Source organism: Onychomys torridus, chromosome 3 (assembly GCF_903995425.1).
Source record: "Onychomys torridus chromosome 3, mOncTor1.1, whole genome shotgun sequence".
In the NCBI taxonomy this organism is placed as follows: Eukaryota; Metazoa; Chordata; class Mammalia; order Rodentia; family Cricetidae; genus Onychomys; species Onychomys torridus.
In genome coordinates, this window is record NC_050445.1 from 37,199,830 (window position 1) to 37,224,362 (window position 24,533).

Genomic DNA, 24,533 nt, shown 5'->3' on the forward strand with positions numbered 1-24,533 from the left:
AGCTTCATTAGCTCTTAACTTTCAGCTGGGTATCTTTCTTTTCTCACCTGGCTGTCCTGTATCCTTATGATAGCCCCTGCTGCCCCATCCTGTAGAGCATTGCCTGTGTGTGATTGTGTTTTGCAGTTTTTTCCTCTGTGTACACAATGACTGCACAGTGCTTGTAATACAGGTGGCCTGTGCTAGACCAGTTTTCTTTTTAGGAAACTTTTCATAAGCATTAGTGTTCAGCCCAGCCCACCCTCGTTGGCAGGTTACCTCATCCAATCTTTATTTTTGTTGTTTTATTTTGTGTGATTCAGGGTTTCACTATGAAGTCCAAGCTAGCTTTAAATCCTCCTCCTGCTTCTGCTCTGCTCCCATTTTTGGAATTATAGGTTTGTGCCACCACACTAGTCTTTTCATTTATTAACTTTATTCTAAAGTTCTTCAAGTAACTATTACAATGTAAAGCTATGACAGAAAATTTAAAAGTGGAAAGGTTTGTGGTGAGGTAGAGGGTTGTTTCTTATTTTAAAAAATTTTTAAAAAATTCTTCCCCTTCAATTGCTATCTAATTTCCAATTGCTTTTTCTTCAGAGAGCCTGATTGTGGTGATATTTTGTGTATGCTCTAACAAATAAAGCTTGCCTAAAGATCAGAGGGCAAAGCCATCCATCCACTAGTTAGTTATAGAGGCCAGGCAGTGGTGGCACACACCTTTAATCCTAGCACTGGTGATCTCAAGCCTTTGCTCCCAGTACTTGGTAGGCACACACACCTCTAATCCCAGCACTGGGAGGTTGAGACAGGAAGTGATATGGCTGGCAGAGAAAAGGCATATAATGGGGGAGGAGATAGGAGTTCAGCCTTTTAGGCTGAGGATTCAGTAGAGGCAAGAACTCTAGTGGCTGGCTGCTCTGCTTCTCTGATCTTTCAGCTTTCTCCCTGATATCTGACTCTGGTTGTTGTTGTTGGGTTTTTTTTTTTTTTTTTTTTTTTGCTGCCTCTGCCTCCCGAGTGCTGGGATTAAAGGCGTGTGCCACCACTGCCTGGCTCTGACTCTGGGTTTTTATTAAGACCAATTAGAATTCAAGCAAACACCTGATAATGGGTATGAGCCAGTGGACTCGTTTTTGTGTAGTCCTCTGGTGGACCCAGTTCCTGAGGATGCTCATGAGAGGATGTTTGGTGTCCATCCCTGTCAGCTAGTTTAGGTGGGTATGGCATGTGGACATGGACCATGGAGATTTGATGAAGTTGCAAGTCTATTTGCTGGTGACACTCGACTGGCTACCTAAGCAGATGTTTCTTGGCTCATGTTCTAAAGGTATTTCCAGTGAGGGTGGTGCAACAGCTGGGTCTGAGCTCAGATGAGGCAGCCAATGAAAATAAGAGGAAGCTTGCTGTTGCAGTAGCCATCCTGAAGATGGTACCTGAGATAGCTACTCAGGAACAGCAGCTTCTTGCAGGGATTCTTTGCTATAGTTTATGGCCCACACTGTTTGTAGCATTGGCAATTTTTACCACTTGATCATGAGATGCTACCAGCCTTAAGATATATCTTGATTTCTTAGTAAAGAGTTATTCTGTGTAAATTATATGTGATGAATAGCCTAAATTTTAGAAGATGACAAAGGGAAGGGTTAGAGTGGAGGTAATAGTTAAATAATAGCTTTTCCCAAAGACAGACTGGAGCCTGTCAATTGAAAGGCCACTTCATTTTAGGCCAGATTGATGAGAAAGTTACACACCTAGTTATAGGTTGTGACAGTTTCTGAAGTATACAAATTCTGATGATAAGAAGGGAACCATAGAAGATTCGAGATGGAAAGAACAGCTAATGTGTAAGGAGGCAAGGTCTCCTAGATGCTGGGCTTGGTCTCTTCAGACCGGAAGCTGGGTGACACCCTGGGAAAGGACTGAAATCCTAGGGTTCTTCTGAACTCTTCTTAACCTATAAGGAATTTGGGAATTTATTAATATAAACAGCTAGTTGATAGACTCTGTGAAGGAGACTAAGCATACTGCTTATTTTTATAGAGAAACTTGATGTAAGACTTGCTCATGAGGCATTTAAAAGTAAAAAACAGAAGCAAAATTTACCTATCCTAAGGCAGCTGCATTTCCTATGGATACAATGTGAGCCACCTATGTAGTTAACTTCTAATAACTGTCTATTTTATAAAGAAATCTCTAGAAATGATCTTATTTATTTTTAATATATCTCAAATATGTAATCAATATAAAATTCACTGAACAGGCATGTTATATCCTTTTTGTGTGTGTCAACTCTTCCGAATCTGGTGCAGTTTGTATACTCACTACATCCTCTTTTGGACTATTCTCAGAGAGGGGACTGCACCCAAGGCATCTGAGGGTAGTACTGCTGGGAAGAGGTCCCTGCCTCTCTGCCTTGGGAGCAGTGGAAAGAGGTAGAGCTTGAACACTGCCACTCAAGCTCTGAAGTGGGGACACCTCCTGCTTGATGCTCACATCTCTGAGTTGGTAGAGAGGCCTATGATTTGAGGAGGTTGCCAGTGGGTGGGACTAAGGACTCTAGAGTGGCATTCAAGGAGGTTAATCTTGCAAGTTTGAATAAACTAGTCTCTGGATCTAGCTGTTCTGGCAGTACAGGAGCAAGCCACTGGGTAGGTCTTCCTTCAGCTTTGCAGGAGGTGCCCTCTGGCACCTCCCATTGGAGAGCCTGCCAGGACCCATCAGCAAAGCACTAAGAGTTCAGATAGTCCCAGCATGAACCAGAGAGTGGTAAGCTGAGAGGTACAGTGAAGCACCAATAGATTATCTTGGAAGAATGGCAAGAGAAGGATCAACTAAATTAGCTACAGCAGAGACTCTCCCTAGAGGAAGAGAAGCACCGTGAGGATCAGCCCGCAGCTTGTGTATGTAAGTGCTCAAGATTTTTGACTGTGAAAGAGACCCTCGAGAGTATGTAGGAACAATGTGCAAGTGAAAGCATTCAACTCTTAACCAAGGGCTAGGTTGGGGGAAGGAAAGCATCCACAGTTTGTTCTCACCTGGTTTGCTGGGCAGGGTTGAGCAAGTTATAGATTTATTTCTGTCTCCAAACTATAGTTGGAGAATGGAGGCAGGTAATGAGAGTAGAAAAACAGTGAAGGGGCTTGTTGCTGTTGGGATATATGGCAGCTTGGGGAACCAGGAAAATGGGGAATGGAAAGTGAGAGCACATAAAATTGATAACAAATAATACAAAGAAGAAGAAAACAGGTTACTTCAGTCTTTGTGTTATAAATTGTCACTGCAGTTTCCCATGTAGAGACCAAGGCTGCTAGATTACTTTGACCCATGTGCATGTGTGTGGCATGCATAGACAGACAAGTGCATGTGTGTATCTCTCTCTCTCTCTCTCTCTCTCTCTCTCTCTCTCTCTCTCTCTCTCTCTCATATATATAGACAGACAGGTGCATGTGTGTATCTCTCTCTCTTACACACACACACACACACACACACCCTCTATACTGAGAGTAGTTAAGACAGAATAATTTCTTCTGTTTTAATAATAATTATTTTGTAATCTTAATAAAGGTTACAAATCAATGGGGTAGGAACGCTATGCCAGACAAGGAAATAGAAAAGGTAAAACCACAGGTTCTCAGCACTAAACAAAAGGAAGCAGCCTAGTGAACTCAGGAGCACAAGCAGTTTATAAAACAACCTTTTTGTGCCAGTCATGCTAACTCAGTCTGTGAACCAAAAGGGTTAGAAATCCAGTCACTAATTGATTGAAAAAGGACGGATGGAAAGGGATTTGTGCAGCCATTCTTACCCTACAGATGCTTGCTCTGGGCTGGCTGGAAGAGTGTGCCATGCTTTGATCTTCAACATCTCCCATAGAGAAGGATGAACTTGGACTGTATGTGTGTATGATTCAAGCTGGAAGGTCCTTTCAAATAGAAATGGAGAGAGGTATTGATTGTGTTCCCAAGAGTTAGCAGTCAAATGCTTTCACATTGTAATTGTCCTGGCAAAGTGTATTTTTATGGAAAAGAAAGGGAAGTACAAAACAATGCAACAGATCGGGTGCCTACTTCATATGTGATAGAGCATTTAGCTTCTCTGAAAGCCTGGTGTGTTCTTTATGAGAAGCCGCCAGTATTTCTTAGGACATTGTCATTTTTTCGTCTTTCTGCCCACTCTTCATACTGCCCATGTTTATTGTAGCTGTATGAAGGGCTTGACGTTTGTCTAGTGAGGACCCATGAAAGTGATAGCCCCAGAGATGATCACATTTGCCCTGCTTCCTTTTATTCCAACAGCGACTCCCATCCAGTGAAGGAAGTTGTAGGCAAGATGCAGTGGGAGGTTCATCCATTCAGTAAGCAAGCTGCTTAATAGGAACAAGATGTGAGTTTCCTTCTACAACTTACATAGCATAGGACTTTCGAAGCCTTGATTCAGCACAGTTTAATGGTGTCTATCTGCTCTGCCATTATCCAGTTGTATTTTGACTATTATGACGATCAGTGTACACTTAAAAATATTGATCACCTTGGCTTAAGTTGCCTGTAAATAAGCCAGAAAAAGGAAATGGCCTAGGTCACTCTAGTACAGTGGTTTGAAACCTTCCTAATGCTGTGACCTTTTAATACAATTCCTCATGTTGTGGTGACCCCCAAACCATAAAATTATTTTGTTGCTACTTCATACCTGTCATTTTGCTAGTTATGAATTGTATTGTGAGTATCTAACATGTAGGGTATCCGATATTCAACCCCAATGGGTCAGGCCTTCTGGTTGAAAACCGCTGCTCTAGCAGAAAACACAAGTGCTTTGGGTCCGCGATGGGTCTTCCTCCTGTGTAGGAGCTTGATTGTGCATGCTGAAGGAGAACGGATGCAGAGGCGGCTGGGTCTTGCCTACAGTGTCCTTACCTGTGCCCTAAGCTGAATACTGCCCAAATACAAATGCACTTCTAAACACAGTAAAGATTTGATAAGAAGCTCCCAGGGCAGGTGATGCTTTATTCCCAAATGAGAAATGAAATAGGAACTTTAGGTATAAAATGATACACCATGTATAAATGGGAAGCAGTCACCTGGAAGTGTGGGCTGAAAAGTGCTTAGAGGGTGGCCATGGTTACCCAGCAGTTACAGTTGTCAGCATCTAGTTTGGGGCAGATTTTCTCCTTTTTGCATCATTTTGGAGCTACATAGGCAAATGTCCAACTTCAACGAAATTTTGTGCAAGTTAAAATAAAATTCCTTCTTAAAACAAAACAAAACAAAACAATATTCTTGTGAAAAGTGAGGTGTGTTAGTCAGCCTTCCATTCTATTATAGGTACCTGAGGTAACTACCTTATAAAGAGAAGAGGTTTATTTTGGCCCACAGTTTTGGAGATTCCAGCCCATGACTGGTTGGCCTTGTTGCTTTGGGGCGACAGCACTACATGATGGGATTTTGACAAAGAAGAGCTGTTCACTAATCATGAGCCAGGAAGACAGAGAGGGAAGATGAAGTGGCTTGTCCTTCCCACTTGAAGGCATGTCCCACAGTGATCTAAAGGGCTGCCACTAGGGTCTGCCTCTTGGACTTTCTGCCACCTAGGAACATACTGTGGAGACCAAGTTTTACTCTAAGTGCATTTGAAGGCCATGTAGGATCCAACTACAACACAAAGAAACTTGGATTGTTTAAGACAGAGTGCTGTTTGAAATAATACATCAAGACAAAGAGGGCTAGATAGGTTAGGACCAGGTCTCAATTCTCAATGATGACTAAATAATATCACTTTCAGATATGATTTGCTAGATTGCCCATCAGTCAATTTTTAAGACAGATCACTCTCTCCCCCCCCCACCTCCTGTCTGTCACACATATAGATGTTATGTATGAATCTATCAGAGCTACATTAATGTACATTCATCTACATATATTTATTTTTAAATATTATTTCATATACATTTCTTTCCAGGATTTGTAATAGTTTGAGCTGTGTGCTGTTTGCGGTATATTTTATTTTTGTAAAGTCTTATAAAACTGTGTGCTTATTCTGTCATTATTTTTAATAGTCTAATAATTAGTTCATTGAATTATCCAGCTCAGCTTTTCTGTCTAAAAATGAATGGTAAACATAATTTTCAGTGCTAGTTCAGCATGTTCTGACAAAATATGATGCATTAAAATGAAATTTATCCTTACTATTCAAAGTGACCTGTGGGGTTGCAGTCGCTGGTTTCTCTCTGCTTCAGGCTGTTTGAGCCAACTACAGTACAATATTTTGCAGATCTTGTCTAATAGTCATAGTTCAACTTTAGATAAATCATTTAGTCACATCACTTTATCTCTAACAATCACATTTTCCCATTTATTCTCACCCCTTATCTGAGGTTCTTATCCACTTTCTCCCAGAAGTATAATGGCCTTTTATATTAAATTATAAAGTAATTTACTTAGCTGGAATTGTGTGGAATTACTTATGTGTCTACCTGTATAAAGACAAATTTGGCTATTATGGAATGACCAAATGTGCAGGATGTTGACTTATAGAAGAAGTTCAGGGATATTAAGAACCAGACCACATTGGGCAAGCAGTGAAGTGCATTTGATGTTGGGAAAAGACATGAAACAGCATATTTTAAAAATAACTCTGATAATAATGAATAAGTAAGTCCTGTTCTTATTTGACGTTGGAAAGGAGGCTCTATCATAAAAACTAATGTCAACTGAGAGCTCACCTGCATCCTATCTCCCTGAACTTTGTATCTCATCTTGGCAGGCAAAACACTCTTCATTTGGCTGAGGTCTAGCCCAACCCTTTTTACTTCTCCTTTGGAGGCAGATCTCACCAAATTCAAAGTCAGGCATCTCATTGCTGGGGTTACAGGTGCACATCACCATGCTCCAGGAGGGGATAGATAGCCTTTCAGAATGTTTAAGAAACATAGCTTGCTTCAGAAATCGGACTCAGAGTGTTTCCTGCCTTGGGTGTGCTTCTTGAGTTTTTGTTTTGTTAAAAGTAATGCCTCTCTCATGGAGCATGATGAAATTTGATACATAAAAAGATGCCTAGCTAAATTTATTTTTAAAATTCCCTTTCCATTTCCTTAAAACCTTTAAGTTTTTCAGCAGGCAATAAAGCTGGGTGATTTTTATTTATTTATTTTTTTACCCTGGGGCCATATAGAGAACTAGATTCTATACCAGATGTGTGAGTTGAATGTAATGAGTAATTTGGAGTCTCATTTAAAAGGGACATGCAATAATATTCATTTTAAGATATTTGTCTGGTTTTTAGAATCTCATTTTGCCAATATATCTTAAGTCTCTCACCTGATTGAGAATGTGCAGAGAAAAAGAGCTAAGTTGCTGGGGCTTGAGGTATAAGGGCATCAGCAACTGGTATTTGTTTCATTAAGCTTAGGCAAGCTATCCAATTACTTAATGCAAATAGGAAAAGTTTACACTAAACTCCTACTTCTTTGCTGAAAACTCTAGAGAATTCAAATGAGGAGAGATATGCATTTAAAAGAAGGAAATTTAAATGAAACTTAAATCAGGGGTTTAATGTAGAATAATATTAGACCAGGAGATCTGAAATAATAAGTGAGAAATACCAATAAATAAAAAGGGAGCTGTATTTGCTCAGATGCTTGTTCTGTTTAGTTTTGTTTTGAGATCATTGTTAAATCATCAGAGACCCATGTTAATAATGAAAGCCTCATTTTATCCCACACCCTCTTTTTAGCCAGCACCCCATTTTTTTCCAAGACTAGGTTTCTCTGTGTAGTACAGAGGCAGTTCTAAGCTTCTGTGATGCTTTGAAGGCAGTTGCAGAATGGCACCTGAAGAAAGTTATTTCTGTGTGTTTCTGAGCCTGTTGAAGTTCCCTTTGCCTAAGTCACTTTCTCTTTCCTCCCGCTCAGCCAGTGGCCTTCAGACATAAGCCAAATAGCAGTTCCATCCCTGTCGCATCATGGTAGCCTTGTTTCAAAAATAATGTATTTATCATTTATAATTAAGTTTCATATAGGCAGGGACTGTCATTCACACTTTATTCTCAGGATTTGGAGCATTGTCTGTCACCCAGTGACTATTGAATGGATTGGCAAATACATTTACTTTTTACCTCATGTGCAGTTTTTTGTCACATAGTAGAAATCTCAGTATCCCAGAAGAAATTAAGTGTCCACTAAATGAAAATTGTACTTCTGTAGCATTTATAGCAAATATCTTTATTATCACCTTCAAGAATTTTCATGCAGTGGACAGTAATATATCCAGACATGGTGTTTTCAAGTGTTACATGGGATTCCCTGATTATGTAATTGAACCTTTGGACTTTAAGACAGAAAACAGAGCTTTATTAGATCACATCACCCAAATGCTGTGGAACATGGGGATGTGCACTAGGCCCTACTCCAGCCTCCCTGAGTATACAAAGTTGGGTTTCCTAAGCACTCATTGTACAGCACAGACATTCCTTATGCAGTTCTCATTGTGAAGGTGAGCTAAAATGACTAAAAGATTAATAGGAAAGAAAAGGGATCTTCCTTGTAGTCAGTTTGTACCAGTCTGTCTTGAGTCTCCAGGAGTCAGAGTTAGACATGGATGTTTCCAAGTGTTGGTACCCTTCTCTTGTATGCCAGTTAATGTAGCCTGGGTTATACTGCATGTGTGGTGAAGGCAGTGGTAGTGGGACCGTTTAGGGGTCAGCTTGTTTACCAGGTGTTTCTTTTACCCTTAAGTCTTTCATTTTCTGTAGCTTTTGGTTCATTTTTGTCTGTGGTGGGATGTGACAGCCATTCATTCAGCTATGCATACATTTAACAAATATTTGATTATCTACTGTGGGTCAGGCAGCTGTAAGTACTGAGGATATAACATTCACAAAAATAGGCCAGGCTCTTCCCGGTTTTGAACTTAGAGGAAAGTTAAAAAGAAACTTGTTAAAAGCAGGACTCCATAGTTAGCAGGCAGGTAAGTTTTTAATTCTAGAAGTTCTTGAAGAAAATTTAAAGAACAAAATTTCCTCTTGACAAAGGAGGGGTGAAGGAGGAGGGGGAGCAAACCCAGAGGCCAAAGCTGCCAAGTGCACACGGCCAACCAAGGTTTTCTCCCTGCAGAAGCCTGTGCTTCTCTATAGTCCTGACTCCCCAGTGAGGGCTATTGCTGTTGTTACTTTGAGTTACTGACATGTGTTGCCCTGTCTTCAATGCCCTGTTTGTGTATAAGTAGGCATTAACACCAATCCATGTAGCAGAGCTCATGACAGGTAGCTGGGATTTACTTGGTGGGGGGTGCAGTGCCTTGGCTTGGACCCAAAGTCCATGCCCAGAGCTTGTTTGTCTTCATACACAGCAGCATGACAGGCTTTGTTTTCTTTCATGTTGGAGACTTTCATGCTAGGGTGTTTGCTTCTTCCCTTTCACTTCCCAGTAGTTCAGGATCCTCTCAGTTAAACCACTTATATCTCCATTTGTAATTAAACTTGAGTTGTATATGAGTAAGTTCAATTAGAAAAGTAGTTATTGTTAAAATACTTTAAAACTGACTACACCAAGCAGAATGGCAAAATGTAGTTCTATAGATTCATGGTCCATAGTTTTATAAATCCATGATCCATGTTCATGAGTCAGTATCCTTTTTGAATACAAATGCACATGCATGTATGTATGCACATCTGAAATGCCTAGCACACTTCTTGGCATGTAGCAGGTGATCCCTAAGTGATAACAATGCTGTTATTTTATTTCAGTTTTCACTTAACATGTAAAATAGGCAACTTTTAAAAAATGTGTAGCAATATTCCCATTAAAGTGCTTTAAATGCATAGTTTTGAAATCTGGTTCAATAACTTTAGCTGTTATCAGTGTCCTTATGTGGACCACTCCATTTTGATGTTATTTCTCTTTGATATATCTCCAGGATGTATTTGTGTATCTAGCTGTGGCTTTCCAACTCCAGCAAGCATCAGAATCACCTGGGGGTGGCATATTAAAAGACATTTTGCTGTATACTCTCCTCTGGGTTTCTCATTCCTAGATGTGAGGTGGTGCTGGGAGTTTGCATTCCAGCAACTTCCCAGATGGCTCTGCTGCTGTGTGGACCTCACTCTGAGCTCCTGGGCTGGGAGGCACTCTGATCTGAAATCATTATCCTTCTATGTTCCATAGACTTAGTGGCTGATGCCATGCTGTATGATTTTTATAAAATATTTTAGAGACCCTTTTTTTGCCTACTCTTCATTGTATTTATGGCTTAGGAAGTCTCATAAGTTTATTAGTGGAGTAAGTTTATATTTATTTCTGTTGTTCTTTTTTAAGAAACAACTATACGTGTTTATCCTCTAGGGGAAAGGCATAAGTTTGGAATGTATTTTACAAGATAATTTTCTCTGTTATAATTTGCTTCTAAGAACGCCAGGGTATCAGGATGGTGTGAGGGTTTATAACAGCAACAAAAATTTTATGTTCTCTACTTCTTTTCAAGGGTCCTTTTGATTGGCTAACACCAAGTAAAATTTAGCACTCATCATGCACACTCAGAAAATTTCACTCAGAATGATACCAACATAACAATTTCACCTTCTTTTAAAGCATAGCTTGCATCTTTGGGGATATGATGGTATAGAAGGGTTATTCTTTGAAAAGAGAAAAGGCAATCAGAAAATCTTTGTCCAAGAGATTACACTGAAATACTCTGTCATTCAGTGCTTCTAAGTGCCTGTCTTTGCAAGGCATTATAGCAAAAACCAGTGCCAAAGTCATTTATCCATATCACATATGAGGGGATTTTAGTAGAGTATAACTTAATATGGATCTAATGTGTAATGAGGCTATGGATCACCTTAATGCAATTGTAGGCTTCATTAATAGAATTAGTAATATTCAGATCTGGGCACTGCTATGGCTGTCTTGTTTCACTAGACCATATCTGGAATGTAAGGTGTTAATTGTAGTTAAGGGAGGTGGGAGCAGTCATTTCATCAGCCAAGACACTGGTATTATAGGCTTTGCCATATTTACATATTGAGATTGTTGGAAGTTGGAGTGATACATTGGGTGGAGAGACTTCTATGTGTTGCTAGTTAACTCCTGTTTTGAAGTATGATTAAGAATCCAGGGAATCACATCTTGTCCATTACAGTGTCCTCTATGTTTAACATGGTGCCTAACTCACTCATGTTGAGTGAATACGTAGGTCAGTTTTAAGAGGAAGATGATAATAAACCTTCATATATTTGTTTCAAACATGGCTTGATGATTTTGTGCATGGAGAGCAGAAATCTAGCTGTGTTGGAGAATATTTTTTTAAGGGGTGTGTGTGTGTGTGTGTGTTTATGATGTATTTGTTTAACCCTAAAGCTGTGTTACTGTGCCTGTCTAAAATACTTGATGGTCTAATAAAGAGCTGAATGGCCAGTGGCAAAGCAGAAGAAAGGATGGGCAGGGCTGGCCGGCAGAGAGAATATATAGAAGAAATCTGGGAGGAAAGGGAGAAAGAACAAGAGAGGAAGGGTGAGGACACTAAGGGCCAGTAACACAGCCAGCCACAGAGTAAGAGTGAAAGTAAGATATACAGATGTAAGAAAAGGAAAAGCCCAGAGGCAAAAGGTAGATGTGGATGATGTAGGTTAAGAAAAGCTGGCTAGAAATAAGCCAAGCTAAGCTGGACATTTATAATTAAGTATAAGTCTCCATGTGTGATTTATTTGGAGCTAGATTGCAGGCTCTTCATAAGAGCAAAAACAAACAACAACATTTTGGCATACCAACATGGTGCTTGAATTTCCATAGTGCCTGAGAAAGCTTAAAAAAAATATGACTGCTTTATGAGTTTCTGCCGGATAATTTCTGCTAGACAGTGAGCTCTTGAGCAGCTAGTATGTTAGGTAGGAACACAAAAAAAAAACTAAGTAAAAATGCCTGCCACGATGCAAGCATCAGCATTCTAGAACCTTAGGAAGGTTGAATGCAGTTCTCAGTCATGAACCTCTGACCAGGCTGTGTGCTTTAGGCTTTACTTTCATGACCTGAGAAGTGGGTGGAGCCAGTCAAGGAGGGTTCAGGTGTAGTTTAGCAGTTTAAAGTTTGCTCATGTGGTCAAATAAGACTAGAGAAGCATAGTAAAAGAGATCCAGATAGAAAAAAACCCCTCTAAACAGTTTCCAGTGTGTTTTACAATGTGTGTAGGCTTAAGAAAGAAAAGAAAAGAAAATAGGTATGGACAGTCACAGAAAGGAATAGTTTAAAAATAAAATAAAGTCCAAAGAGACAGTAAAAGTAATATATGAGAAAAAAGCCAGGCAAAGATAGGAAATACACAGGGAGTCTGGGTCCTATATAGAATTGTTTATTTTGAATTTTTGATTGTTGATACGCCAACTGCTAAGAGATGTGGGATTGTGAACAGGACTGCAAAACTGAACCAACCTAGATACTTTAGGGCTATCTTAACTTTAAAAAGAAGTAAATAACTATATTTGTCAAATGGAAATAAAAAATGCAGTTTTGTTCTCATGGGAGATGAGAGGTTGTAGATTCCTTCAGGAATAATATGTATCAGATTTGATCAGGGGGAGACCTCCTGAATCTTGACAGGTGATATCTACCAACAAAGATTATGACTGGTCTTTCCAGGACTTGGTCATTATGTCAAAATGTTCTCAGGAACCTCTAAAGATGCCTTTACCCACAGGCAGCAGGAAGCAGTATAGAGAAAACTATGCCCACATTCCCAAGAGTTGGAGGGTGTGGGTGGTTTGGATATTTGATAGTTTATAGATGTTTGTTATCATTTAGGGGAATATAGAATATTGATACAAATTTAAAGTTATTTTTGTTACACTGTATATATGCGTCTACTCTTGTTTAAAGGATTTTTACATATTGATAAAAGTTTAAGGTTATTTTAGTTAGAACATATTGTATGTATATTTCTATTTTTGTTTGAGGTATTGTGCCTATGCAGTTCATTTGGAAATGTAGGGTGAAGTTCTAGTTTTTGAAAGCTATTATTAGAAACTATATAGGATAACCAGAAAAACATAGGTTAATGGTTAGTCATTTATAACAGTCAAAATTAGTTATGTTAAGTATGCTTTCCAGAGTATATAGAGATATATTTTAGATAGATAGATGGTCTTAAAAATCTTTCAAAGACCTACAGAATATGACATTTAAAGGTTTTATCAACTTAGGGCTTTTCATGACAATGAGACACACATCTGCTCCTTGCAGCACCAGTTTACTTCAGAGATGATGGGCATCGAAGAAACTTCTTATGGCGTTCACTTTCAATGTGGCAAGGCTAGCCATTTGAGTAAGAAGCTGCTCTTGCCTGGACTGCCTGACACTATGCTGTATAAACTGTAACTGCAGGACCCACAGGAAAATGACTGACACACTTTGCCAATATATGTGAGACAATGTTTCAAATTTCCTGCTTCATTGTAAAGTCTTCCAGATACTGTGGGCCTGTAGGCTGAAGATGGATGCCCCAATATTGCAGAGGATCTTTGGGTAACTGTCCAGGTAGTCAGATGTCTCTGTCATTTCTAGAGATTTTGGAAGTTGTTTGCAGTACACTTTTTGTTTACTTAACTAATTGGGAGTTGAAGACCTAGATAGTTATAATTGCAGTTTTAAGTAAATTAGGCATAAAATTTTGGATTTACTAAGATAGGATAGATTATGGAGTATTTTCTGCAAATGGAGCAGACACAAATGAATTGGAAACCAGTACATTGTGAATGTAATCTTTACTTGATAATTGTTCTTAATGTATACAGTCTTACTATGTTAAAGTTAAAACTGTTCATTTTTGTATAGAAAAAAGGGGGAAATTTTGGGGACTGTTATTTTAAGGTGTGTTACTTTTGTTTGTGTTGCATTTGCTTAACTCTGTGAAGCTATGATACTTTGCTTGTCTAAAACACCTGATGGTCTAATGAAGAGCTGAATGGCCAATAGAGAGGCAGGAGAAAGGATAGGCAGGACTGGCAGGCAGAGAGAATTAATAAAAGGAGAGATCTGGGAAGAGAGATCTAGGAGTGAGAGAAGGAGGAGGACATCAGGGGCAGCCACCCAGCTACACGACCAGCAACGTAGTAAGAAACAAAGGTATACAAAAATAGAGAAAAGTAAAATCCCAGAGAGAAAAGACAGACAGGATAATTTAAAATTAAGAAAAGCTGGCAAGAAACAAGCCAAGCTAAGGCTGGTCATTCATAATTAATAAGAAGCCTCTTTGTGTGATTTATTTGGGAGCTGGGTGGTGAGCCCCACAAAAGGCTAAAAATACCCAACAACAGCTGTGGTTTCTCAGGAGTGTGGTTTTTGAGACTGTGTCTCTCCCTGGGACCTAGGACTTACTGGTGGCCTAGGCTAGCTAGCCAGCCAGCACACTCAGGGATCTCCTTGTCACTGCTTCCCCAGTACTGAATTCCAAGCACAAATTACCACTCTGGCTTTTTGTGGGGGTGCTAGAGGGCATGCTCAGGTCTTCATGCTGTAAGCCAAGCTCTTTATTTCCTGAGATCAAGTAGAGGACCAGGTAGTGGGACTTTTAGGTGAGTTGTTTTCAGTTATACCTGAGATCTTTGTTAAACTTGGATACTTTGTCAGCCGAATCAGTAACTTCTTGTCTTGGAATTCTGTTGTTTTAAATGTGTGGGTTGAGGCTGTATATAGTTTTGATAGATTATGGGCCAAGAATATTTCAGCTTTTAAAATTATGACTGTATGTTCCTTTATATTCAGTTATTTCATTTAACGTATCAGTCAACAAAGTATTTTTTCTAACTCGATTATGAAATAATTTAAAATAATTACAGTAATTAAAATAATTAAAATCAAAATACTATTACCTTTACTTTTCTTTTCAGCCTTAAGCAAGCCAGGGACCTAGAACGAGAGAGGGCTGCAGCCAATGAACAGCTCACCAGAGCTATCCTTCGGGAAAGGATATCCAACGAGGAGGAACGCTCGAAGGCAAAGCATCTGGTGAGTCTCTTCCAGGTTAACTAGAGATGCCTTGCCCTCTAGGATAGCCCTGAGGTTGGGCAAAGCTAAGTACTTGGTCCCAGCATTTAGTGTTGATAACAGTAATTTCCCTTGGTCAGAACTTTCTTGAGTTTCATATATTACAAGTAGCTGATGTAAGGTTGACCATCCTGGACATTAAGGAAGGTAACTGTAGAAATATTTAAGTCAGGACCAATACACAATGCACAGGTCGCTCCTGGAAAAATGTTGCTTGTTATTGTCTGGGATACATCGGGGCCTTCTTCCTGGGCAGTTTCCAGATTGCCTTCCTGGGCAATCTCCAGGAAGGTGAGTTGAGCTTTTATCAGTCACTGTCTGGACTAACTTAGAAAAGGGAAAAGTCAGCAAGGGCCTTGGAGAACAGTCTATTAAAGGAGAACCAGAAATTTCTTCAGTAAAATATTTTTTATTTAAAGACAGTATAAGCACTCTAAAATAAAAGATCATTAACAGAAAATTTGAAAATCATTGTATATCTTTTTCTGACATGACCATGGTTTACACAGGGGTGTGTTTCCCTCTGTAATGTTTTTCTCAACGTCTCTTATATATAATTTAAAATTTGCATAAATGTTTTATGTATGTAAATATATTTGTAGATCACAGGACATGTTTTCTGAAATACAGTTTCTCATGATGAATAGTATCTTCTGTATCCCTACCACTTACTTATTAAACATAGTTTCCACTGTCAGATAAAACTGGGGTTCTTCTGGTTCGAACTTCTAGCCTGGACTGCTCAGTCTCTATTTCTTCCCAGAAATGCAGATGAAAGTGCTCAAGGCCTTTGGTCCTCGCTGGAACACGTAGGGGAACCAGTGAGGCTAAACATAAGCCCTTACATGGAGGGTTTTGATGAGGAAAAAGCCCACCTGTGCTTTCTCCTCTAGTGTCCATTTCCCTCCCTCCCTCCCTTCCCTCCCTTCCCTCCCTTCCTCCCTCCCTCCCTTCCTCCCTCCCTCCCTCTACTTTGCTGTTGCCCCACACAATTGTTAATATTAGGACAATTGACATCTTGTTTTTTTGATTTCTTTTTAAATGATTGATGTTATCCACAGGGAGGGGTACAATGTGATAAGTTAGCCCATGTATACAGTGTGTCTGATCAAATTAGCAGAGTAACATTTTCTCTCTGAGTCATTTTGGATTTCTTAGTGTCCAAGAAGCTTAGAATTCTCTTCTAGCTCTGTGTGAAATAAGTAAATTGCTAATTCTTTTCTTCTTTTTTACCTTTTAGCCCTTTCTTTGATAAGGGAATCCATGACCAGGTAGAAATAGAGGAATTTGAAAAGGAAGTCGGTTTATAAACCCATTTCTTCGTGACCAGTCTGAGGTCCAGGCTGCATGGGGATGGAGGTGGTAGACCAGGAAGGCAATACCACTGGGCTGTGGTCAGCACATGGTGCACACTCATTGAGTGGCACTCAGGCAATGTGAGGATCAGAAGGGAAGCCAGTAAACTTAAAGGGTAGCTGCTTTAGGATTAGAAACAGAGTCCCGAGCAGCTCAGTTTCTGATTTCATCTGCTGTCTGTCTAAGCAGAAGTGTATTTTGAGGAAGTGGGAAAAATGTCAGACCATTTGACTGAGGGGTCATTTTCATGCACAGTGCTCTCTCCCAGTCTGGAGACTAAGGATGGAGGAGAGAACAGGGTTAATTGTGCTCTTATTATAGGAAAGTTCCAGAGGTATTTCTGGTGGGCATTTTTTGTCCCCCTTTTTGGTCCTTTGCACCTTATCCCCAGAACACACTCTCTCTCAATGGCTCTTTACCTGAATTTGGATATAAAATCTTGTTCACAAGTTTAAGACTTAGTGATACAAAAGACTTATTACATACATATGGCAAGACATTATAAGAATGATTTCACAAGAACTATGAAAGCATGGAAGGATCTTGTAGAACCTAGAGGCAGCTCATGTTGTATGCCATGGTTCGGATAGAACAGTATGTTCAGTCTTTTCTGTTTTTCTTAATAACCCTGCCTATTGCCTGTTTTCACTTATTTAACTGCTGGCGTGTAGATAGTGAAATAGATGTTCCATTTGTAGCTCTTTCTTACTGATTATGGGGTTGTGTGGTGTAGATGGCCAATAACAGCACTCACAACTGCTGCATCTCACCATTCATCACAGTGTTGGCCAAATAGAGTCCTCAGAGCACTTAGGGAATAAGTAGGATTGATACAGTGGGTGATGCTCTCTCAGAGGGTCTTTCCACGTCTCAAATGTTCACAGAATGTGGCCACAGAAGCATAACTGCTGCTGGGTAATTCCTGATGCGTCCGCTGCACTTCTCTGTCACTGGTGTTACTGTAGAAGACATATATTTTTCACTGTGTAATGATCAGAACATACATTAAAAATCAACATCAAACTTTACTGTCTACAGATAAACTTAATATTATTTGTATATGTGTATCTATATATGTATGCTTATGTACTTGTGTGTGATTATGTATGTTTGTGTATGATTATGTGAGTATCTGTGTCTGTGTATGTGTGTTTTGGGGGAGAGGTTGTGTGTAAAGCTAGAGATCAACCTTGAGTTTTGTTCCTCAGGTATTGTCTACTTTTTTTTGGAAACAGTCTCTCGCTGGCCTGGAACTTTCCAGTGAAGCTAGGATAGCTCGCCAGAAGCTTCAAGAAGCTAGCTGTGAATGCCTTTCCAGAGCTGGTATTAATAGTGTGAGCCAGGCTTTCTCACCTGAGTTGTAGGGGATTGAAAATCACATCCTTGTGCTTGTGTGGGAAGCACTTTGCTGGCAAGGTTATCTCCCAATCTGCAATCTATTTTTTTTAAAGATGTATTTATTTATTATGTATTCAGTGTTCTGTCTGCATGTATGCCTGCACACCAGAAGAGGGCATCAGATCCCATTGTAGATGGTTGTGACCTGCCATGTGGTTGCTGGAGATTGAACTCAGGACCTCTGGAAGAACATCCAGTGCTCTTAACCTCTGAGTGATCTCTCCAGTCCTGAAATCGATTTTTTAAAATATTTTTTTTGTTCATGTCCTCATGGTTGCATGGCATTCATCTTACCAATTAGACTATTTCCTGACCCCAATATTCTGTTCTTTTTTTTTTTTCAATTCTTTTTGCTTTCTGTTGAGTTTGTCTATGACATTAATACATTAAGTTTGTCTAAGACATTTATGTGTGGATGTTTTTCCCAAACAAAACTTTTTATAATTTTATAAAAATTTACACATTTGAAAAACATTTAGATGTATGGTAGAAGTTTTTATATCAATACATATGCTTTTTTATTTTAACTACTTCTTGAATACTGAGTATATTCAGGGAGTCCCCCAAGTATTAGAATAGAGTGTTACAGAAAATATAGAAAATTTGAAGAGGATAACTATCAGCTAGGAACAGTGGCTTAGGTCGGCAAGTCCATGAGCAAACCTAGGCCACATTGGAAAGTACTGCGCCAACCTGGGCTACGTAGTAAGAGTAAATATAGGAAATAAAACTACTTTAAGTCACCTTCTGTGCATAGAGGTTTAAGTTCTCTTTGCCTCTCCCATCCATGTGGTCTATACAGCTGGAAGGTTTCAGAATTCACATCCTGCTACCTTTTGAAATTAGAGTTCTGGTGTGGATCTGTGCCTTCTGTTGTTCTGTAGTCCATGATTCCCTCTTCAGGTGGGCCTCTTCAGAACCCATGGTGATGAATCAGCATTCTTGTGCTGTGAGTGCTAGGTCTCAGTCACTACTGCTTCAGATTGTGAGCCCTTGAGTGATGGCCAGCATTGCTCACTTCTTTGATTTTGACTCTCTATTTGGAATTCAAATGTTATAGCCTGTAGGAAAGTAAACTCTTGAGTTTCATGGATTTAAATTAATTAGAAAGCGTTTTGTTCAGTGACAATGTATATCTTTCTCAGAATATTTGAGGCCATGGTGTTTTATATATATATATAAAGAATTTGGTATATTTACATATATATGTAATATATGTCTCTGTCTCTCTGTTTATATAGATAGAGCTGTCTATCTCTGTCTGTGTATGTATTCATCTATGTATCTATCTATGTATCTAATCTAATCTAATCTAATCTAATCTAATCCAATCTATCAAGAGGTGTTTCTGATGAGAAGGCCCTAGGCTAAACATGACATTCATGTTTCAGATATACTGTATACATGTGAACTAGTGTTAATTTTCCAATGCTTTTAGTGTGTCTGTTTTGACTGCTATCTGTCACATAAGTCAGGGGTAGAATTTTTTGTCTGCGTGCGTGCGTGCGTGCGTGCGTGCGTGTGTGTGTGTGTGTGTGTCCTGAATCTGTGTCGTCTTACATGTAAGTGCTAGGCTCCCCCAGCAGCTGGTTTTGTTGAAGTTCTTTGAGAGCAGAGTCATTATGGTCTGGTTGCTGAAATCTTTAAATAGGTTCCAATCAGGAGTTTCCCCTTTGGAAGCCTTGTTTTGACTGGGGAACTCTGAAGCCTAGTCTAGAAAGAATATATATTAACCCCACCCTATCCTGTATGACTGGTACCAGAATTTTAATCAGATTTTATCTAGACGGTTGGGAGAGACCACTCATTGGTGACTGTGACTTGAAATGACAGTGAGATCACACTGATGGTATATCTTCCTTAGGAGCAGTGAAGGGCCCTGTGATGAAGGGAGATTAGTGAAAGGGTAGAACCAAGCCTCACACAAGGTTAATGCAGCTTGACATTTTGGTATCTTTAAGATCCTGCATTCATAATCTCATATTTGCTGTGCCATTAGGATTGCTTTTGAAATTAAAGAATACTAGGCCGATATTTGACTTTGCAATTATATTTGATTTCTTTTTCTCTTTCTCAAAATGCCAATTAAACATAGTGATTTAGTTTTTTTTTTCTGTCTTACTAAATTATGTTGGCTTTATGTTAGTCGTTTCTTATTCACCACAGAGCTGTTCACTATTTTCTTTTTAAAATGATCTGAAATTTAAGGCAAACTTTAATTTACTTATAGAAAAGCATTTATTTAAGTATCCTGGACCCTCTGCCCCTAAATGTGACACATTCCCTTCACCCTTACAACATGTGCTTTATTGAATGTTTCCTTTACGGAAATTGCTCTGGTTGGTCTGAGGGTATGTAAATGAGAAAGAAAAGGCCTGTTCCTAAGGAAGTCATACTGGGTGAGACGGTCATATAGGCTCTAGTTTCCTGTTCCCATTTATCAGTTTTCTCCTTCAGGGTTTTCTGTTTATAAATATTTATAGTCATCAAACAAATCCTGGATTTGATTATGACATCTTCTTACATACCTGTCACTGTACTTTGTTCATTTTTTCTCTCCCTGGGATCACCATCTTTTCTCTCCTGCTTGCTGGTTGGTTTCTTCACATCAAATAGTCCTTTCTCTGCTTTCATGACATGCGTGTACCATGTGTGTGTGTGTGTGTGTGTGTGTGTGTGTGTGTGTGTGTGTGTGTGTATGTGTATGTGTGTGTGTAATACAGTTTCTGTATTAGAGAAAAAATGTATTTTGGGAAGACAGATAATTGTTTAAAATCAACCCTTTAAAGTTGATATATCTTATCAATTCATGCTACTTATATAGTGCTGTGAGAATTTCTACTTGTGAGGTTGGAGAAATCTTGTCTTCTTTGTAACCCACTGCTGGATCTGCATTCATTTAACAGCTGCTTAAGTGCCTGTTTATGACAAGGCCCAGCAGACAGTAAGAAGTTGATGTTGTTGACTGAATAATTGAAAGTGCTAAAGTCCCAGAAGTAAGAGGAAAGGAAGTGGAGTTTCTAGGGAAGGGACCCTGAGCTGAATCCTAAAGCCTGTTTAGGAATTATCCTGAGGGTTGAGGAGGAGGGGTTGTTTAGTGTTCTATATTGTAGGCACAAGCATACATGTATGAGGATGGGGGTCACAAGCAGGTGTCGCTGAGGCGGAAGCATGGAGCAAGAAGAGTGGTGGAATGAGGCAGCAGTCAGCAGAGCTGAGGTTGTGGAGGACATACGTGCCTGCTAGGAACACTGGGCTGGATACATAGGAAAGTTTGGAGCAGGGCAGTGACTAGAAACTTGTTTTCCTAGCTCAGTGATGTCAGAGGACAGAATAGAGGTGACAGGCAAGGCTGGATACATAGAGTCTAGGAGAAGGTTCTACATTTGTGCAGCAGAGAGCAGGTGATGCTAGAGCATTGCTCACAGGGAAGCATTGTAAAGAGATGGAGGAAGTATTTGAGAAATAGTTTTCCTGGGCATTTAGGTTTGAAGGATTAAGAGAAGAGTCAAGACTAACTTTAGGGATGTTAGTTTGTGACAGTGAGTAAGGATGCTTCAGGAGACCTGAAATGTGAATTTGATCCCTGAAACCCGGACTGGAAGAAGAAATCCGTCTCCTACAAGTTGTCCTCTGACCTCTACACATGTGCTTATATTCATATTCATATTCATATTCATATTCATATTCATATTCTCTCTCTCTCCCTCTCTCTCTCAGTGAATAAACAAACACTATTCAATAAAAGACCATAAATTTCTAGTGTCTGCAACTCTATCATTAAGGAAAAAAAAACAAACCAAAATAGTTAATCATAAGAAGTGTTCAGGGTCAAGTGTACACTGTGCAGTATAACTTCACTGAAGAGTTAGGGAGGGTCCTGGCATTAGATAGTATTCTGTTCTGTTCTTTGAAAATATTGTCTTTTTTTTTTGCATCCATCTCCATCATCCATGTTTAGTCAACATGTCCTGTGTATAAGGTTCTGTTAGTTGCAGATATGAAGGCAAAGCAGGTCTGGTTGATCTTCCTCAGAGTCCTCAGTGTAGTGTTTGTGAGGGCAGAGGTCAAAAGTCCTTCTTGTCTTTGGACCTTTTCTTTGAACTGTATATTTTCTGAATGTTTAAACCTCACACTATTTAGAAAAATAACACAAAGAGTAGAGTGGGTGAATGTACAAATTTCATTTCTGCAAATTTAAGTGACTTTCATGAAAATGTCACTTTTTGTCCCCAGTTTCCTTTTTGTCTGAAATGCACCAGTGAAGCAATAAAAAAGAATTGATTAATTTGGTGCTGTGTGCTTTTCAGCTCTGTGTTTTCTTTGTGCTTCAAACTGACAGTTGAAGTTTTATGGTAAAAAGAAAAAGAGTTTGAATTTGGGGTGTGGAGGAAAATGAGTAAATTAAAAGATGTAGCTAAGAATAGCACTGCTGCCCAGATGTGAGTCAGGGTCTGCCTCAGGTGTGGGAAGCAGCCAAGCTGGCATTCTGAAGCCACTGCCAAGTTCTTGCTGCAGAGTTCTGTGTAATAATAGATGAGCAAGAGTGATCGCTTGGGATGTTTAATATCATTATGGTTAACCAGGTAGATGAAGTTTCTGGGTAACATTGGTTATCCTGGGTTCTGTAATAGAGAACTTAAAGATAATTAAAAAAATTTCCCCAAATGTCTTTTTTCCTTTTGGTGTAATCTAGGCATTTTATTATCTCCTTCAAGTTCTCCCCGTGGTCATGCCATGCACTGGTTTTCTTGCCCTAGTTATTTGGATATGCACAGTGTACTAGTTTTGTTTTGCTTTCAAGAACTGGAGTTAATGATTTGTACTTTTGAGGACTATATAAATATAGAATTTCCACCCTATGTTTGATGGATTTGAGGCTGAAGTTACAGATATTTTCCCCAGGGTTATTGGTAAGAATAGGATCTGGACTCCACCTGCAAGTCCCTATCTTCCTAGGCCTTGCTTAGTTTATTGCTGACTTGGGACTTCAAAGGGCTGCCTCCCTGAAGGTGAGAATGGAGGCATGCTGTGTGCCTTGCCTCCTGTTCAGGAGGCCAGCACAGTCTCCAAGACAAAGCATTCACATTCTGCTTTCTCCTTTTATGTTCATTGTTAGCTTGTGTAGTCCAGCTTCCAGTGTATTATGATAGCATTGTAATTGTCAGCTGGAATGTACATAACCCCAGAAGAGATTGTTGATCTAATGTTCTGTGGAGTGGCAGGCAGCTCCAGGTCTCTTTGCTGTTCCTGTGTGAGATGAGAAGAGTGTGTTTCAGCCTACCAGCTTACCCTTTATGGGAATGAAGTGCCCTAAAGCGGCTAAGACTGCAGTTACAGATATAGGCCTTCATTGTATGCTTAAAGCTTATTCAGATGAATATATTTCTTACATACGCATTGTTGAAACCCCTACTTTTCCAGGTAGGCAAAAATACCCATGATCTTTTTACCAAATATCCTTAGGGGAAATATTATATTGTGTTGTTTGGATATTGAGGGTCAAGAGCTGGATATTGAGGGTCTAGAGCTGGAACATGGCAGAATGTCCTCTTAGTAGAGTTGATTACTTCGCTGTCAAAGCCAGCGAGCTTTCTGCTGAACTCAATGTAGAGATGACTGTTGTTCACTCAGACTGCTGTGATCTTGTTGACAAAGTGATTAGAGAAGTCACCAAGGATGAACATAATGCTCCTGAAGTTGCTGGGGCCAATTAATCATACAATTCTTAGAATACATTGTCATATTTTCATTTAAAGTGCTATTTTAAAAACTCATCAAGTTGCTTGCAAAACATTGGCTGAGGGCAACTCAAGCTGAGTGGTATCTTAAATGTTAGCCCTGCCACAAATAGCTTATTGACATTCTATCACTTGGGTTGTTACCGGTATCCAGGTGAGATATGGAGAGCACCAAGTAAAAATCCATAGGTAACTTGGGGGCAAAAGGGCTGGTTATGCTTCCATCTCTTGATAATGACTTGGCATTTATTGTTATATTTGCTTCATGGCCCGATTGGAAATGTCTTTAGTGCCTTGAAATTTTATTGACCTGATACCATAATCATACTTCCTTTTGAAGAGACCAAGAAATATGGCCCTCCGTTTGCCTTAACCTATAATAGATCTGAAGTTTAACATAAGCATAATTGAGTCTGTCAAATCCCTACAGATCCCGAGTAATGGTTTGGCACATTCATTGGGTTGAGCAGGTCTGTGTTCAGCAGCAGTCTTTCCAGCTTGCCTTCACAGCAAGTCTCACAACTGTCAGTGAATTGCTTTCGCCCTACTGAGGGAGGATCCATTATTGCTGACTCCGTGATAGTCCACGTGCAGTGAGAGCTATTTGTATAAAGGATGTTAACGAACATTCCTGCTCTGTCTCTTTTCTGCATCCTAAATGGAACTGAGCTATACTCTTTCCTTGTTCTTGATGATCTGAGCTATGTCCTGCTGATGTGTATATAGGGATGTTTAGTCTGTGGTTATGGAGAGAACAGTATTTCCTTGTAACCCTATAGACATGCTCCATTTTCCTCCATTGTGACTCTTCTCTTTTCTTTGCTAACTATAGTTTTAGGATGACTTCTCCTGAAAATACTGGGGGGCAGAATTACCCAATGAAGTAAGTCCTCATTCTCTGGAGAGCAGGAATCTGTTTACAGATCTGCAGTATTTATTACATACCTCATTTAGTCCATTTATCATTTTAATAGAAAAATGAGTCATTTTAGATGATTCTGAATAATTTGAGGTAAGCTACATAGCCCTAGGCA

At 39.5% G+C, this 24,533-nt stretch overlaps 1 protein-coding gene across 2 annotated transcripts in view; it reads left to right on the top strand.

The window, feature by feature from the left end:
- The window catches only part of Chchd3 (coiled-coil-helix-coiled-coil-helix domain containing 3), a 284,864-nt gene that overhangs the window by 83,255 nt on the left and 177,076 nt on the right, over positions 1-24,533 (top strand). For both annotated transcript variants that reach the window (XM_036181401.1, XM_036181402.1), the window contains exon 4: positions 14,848-14,965. In XM_036181401.1, coding sequence (XP_036037294.1) covers positions 14,848-14,965 — 118 coding nt within the window. The remainder of the gene's footprint in view (positions 1-14,847; positions 14,966-24,533) is intronic.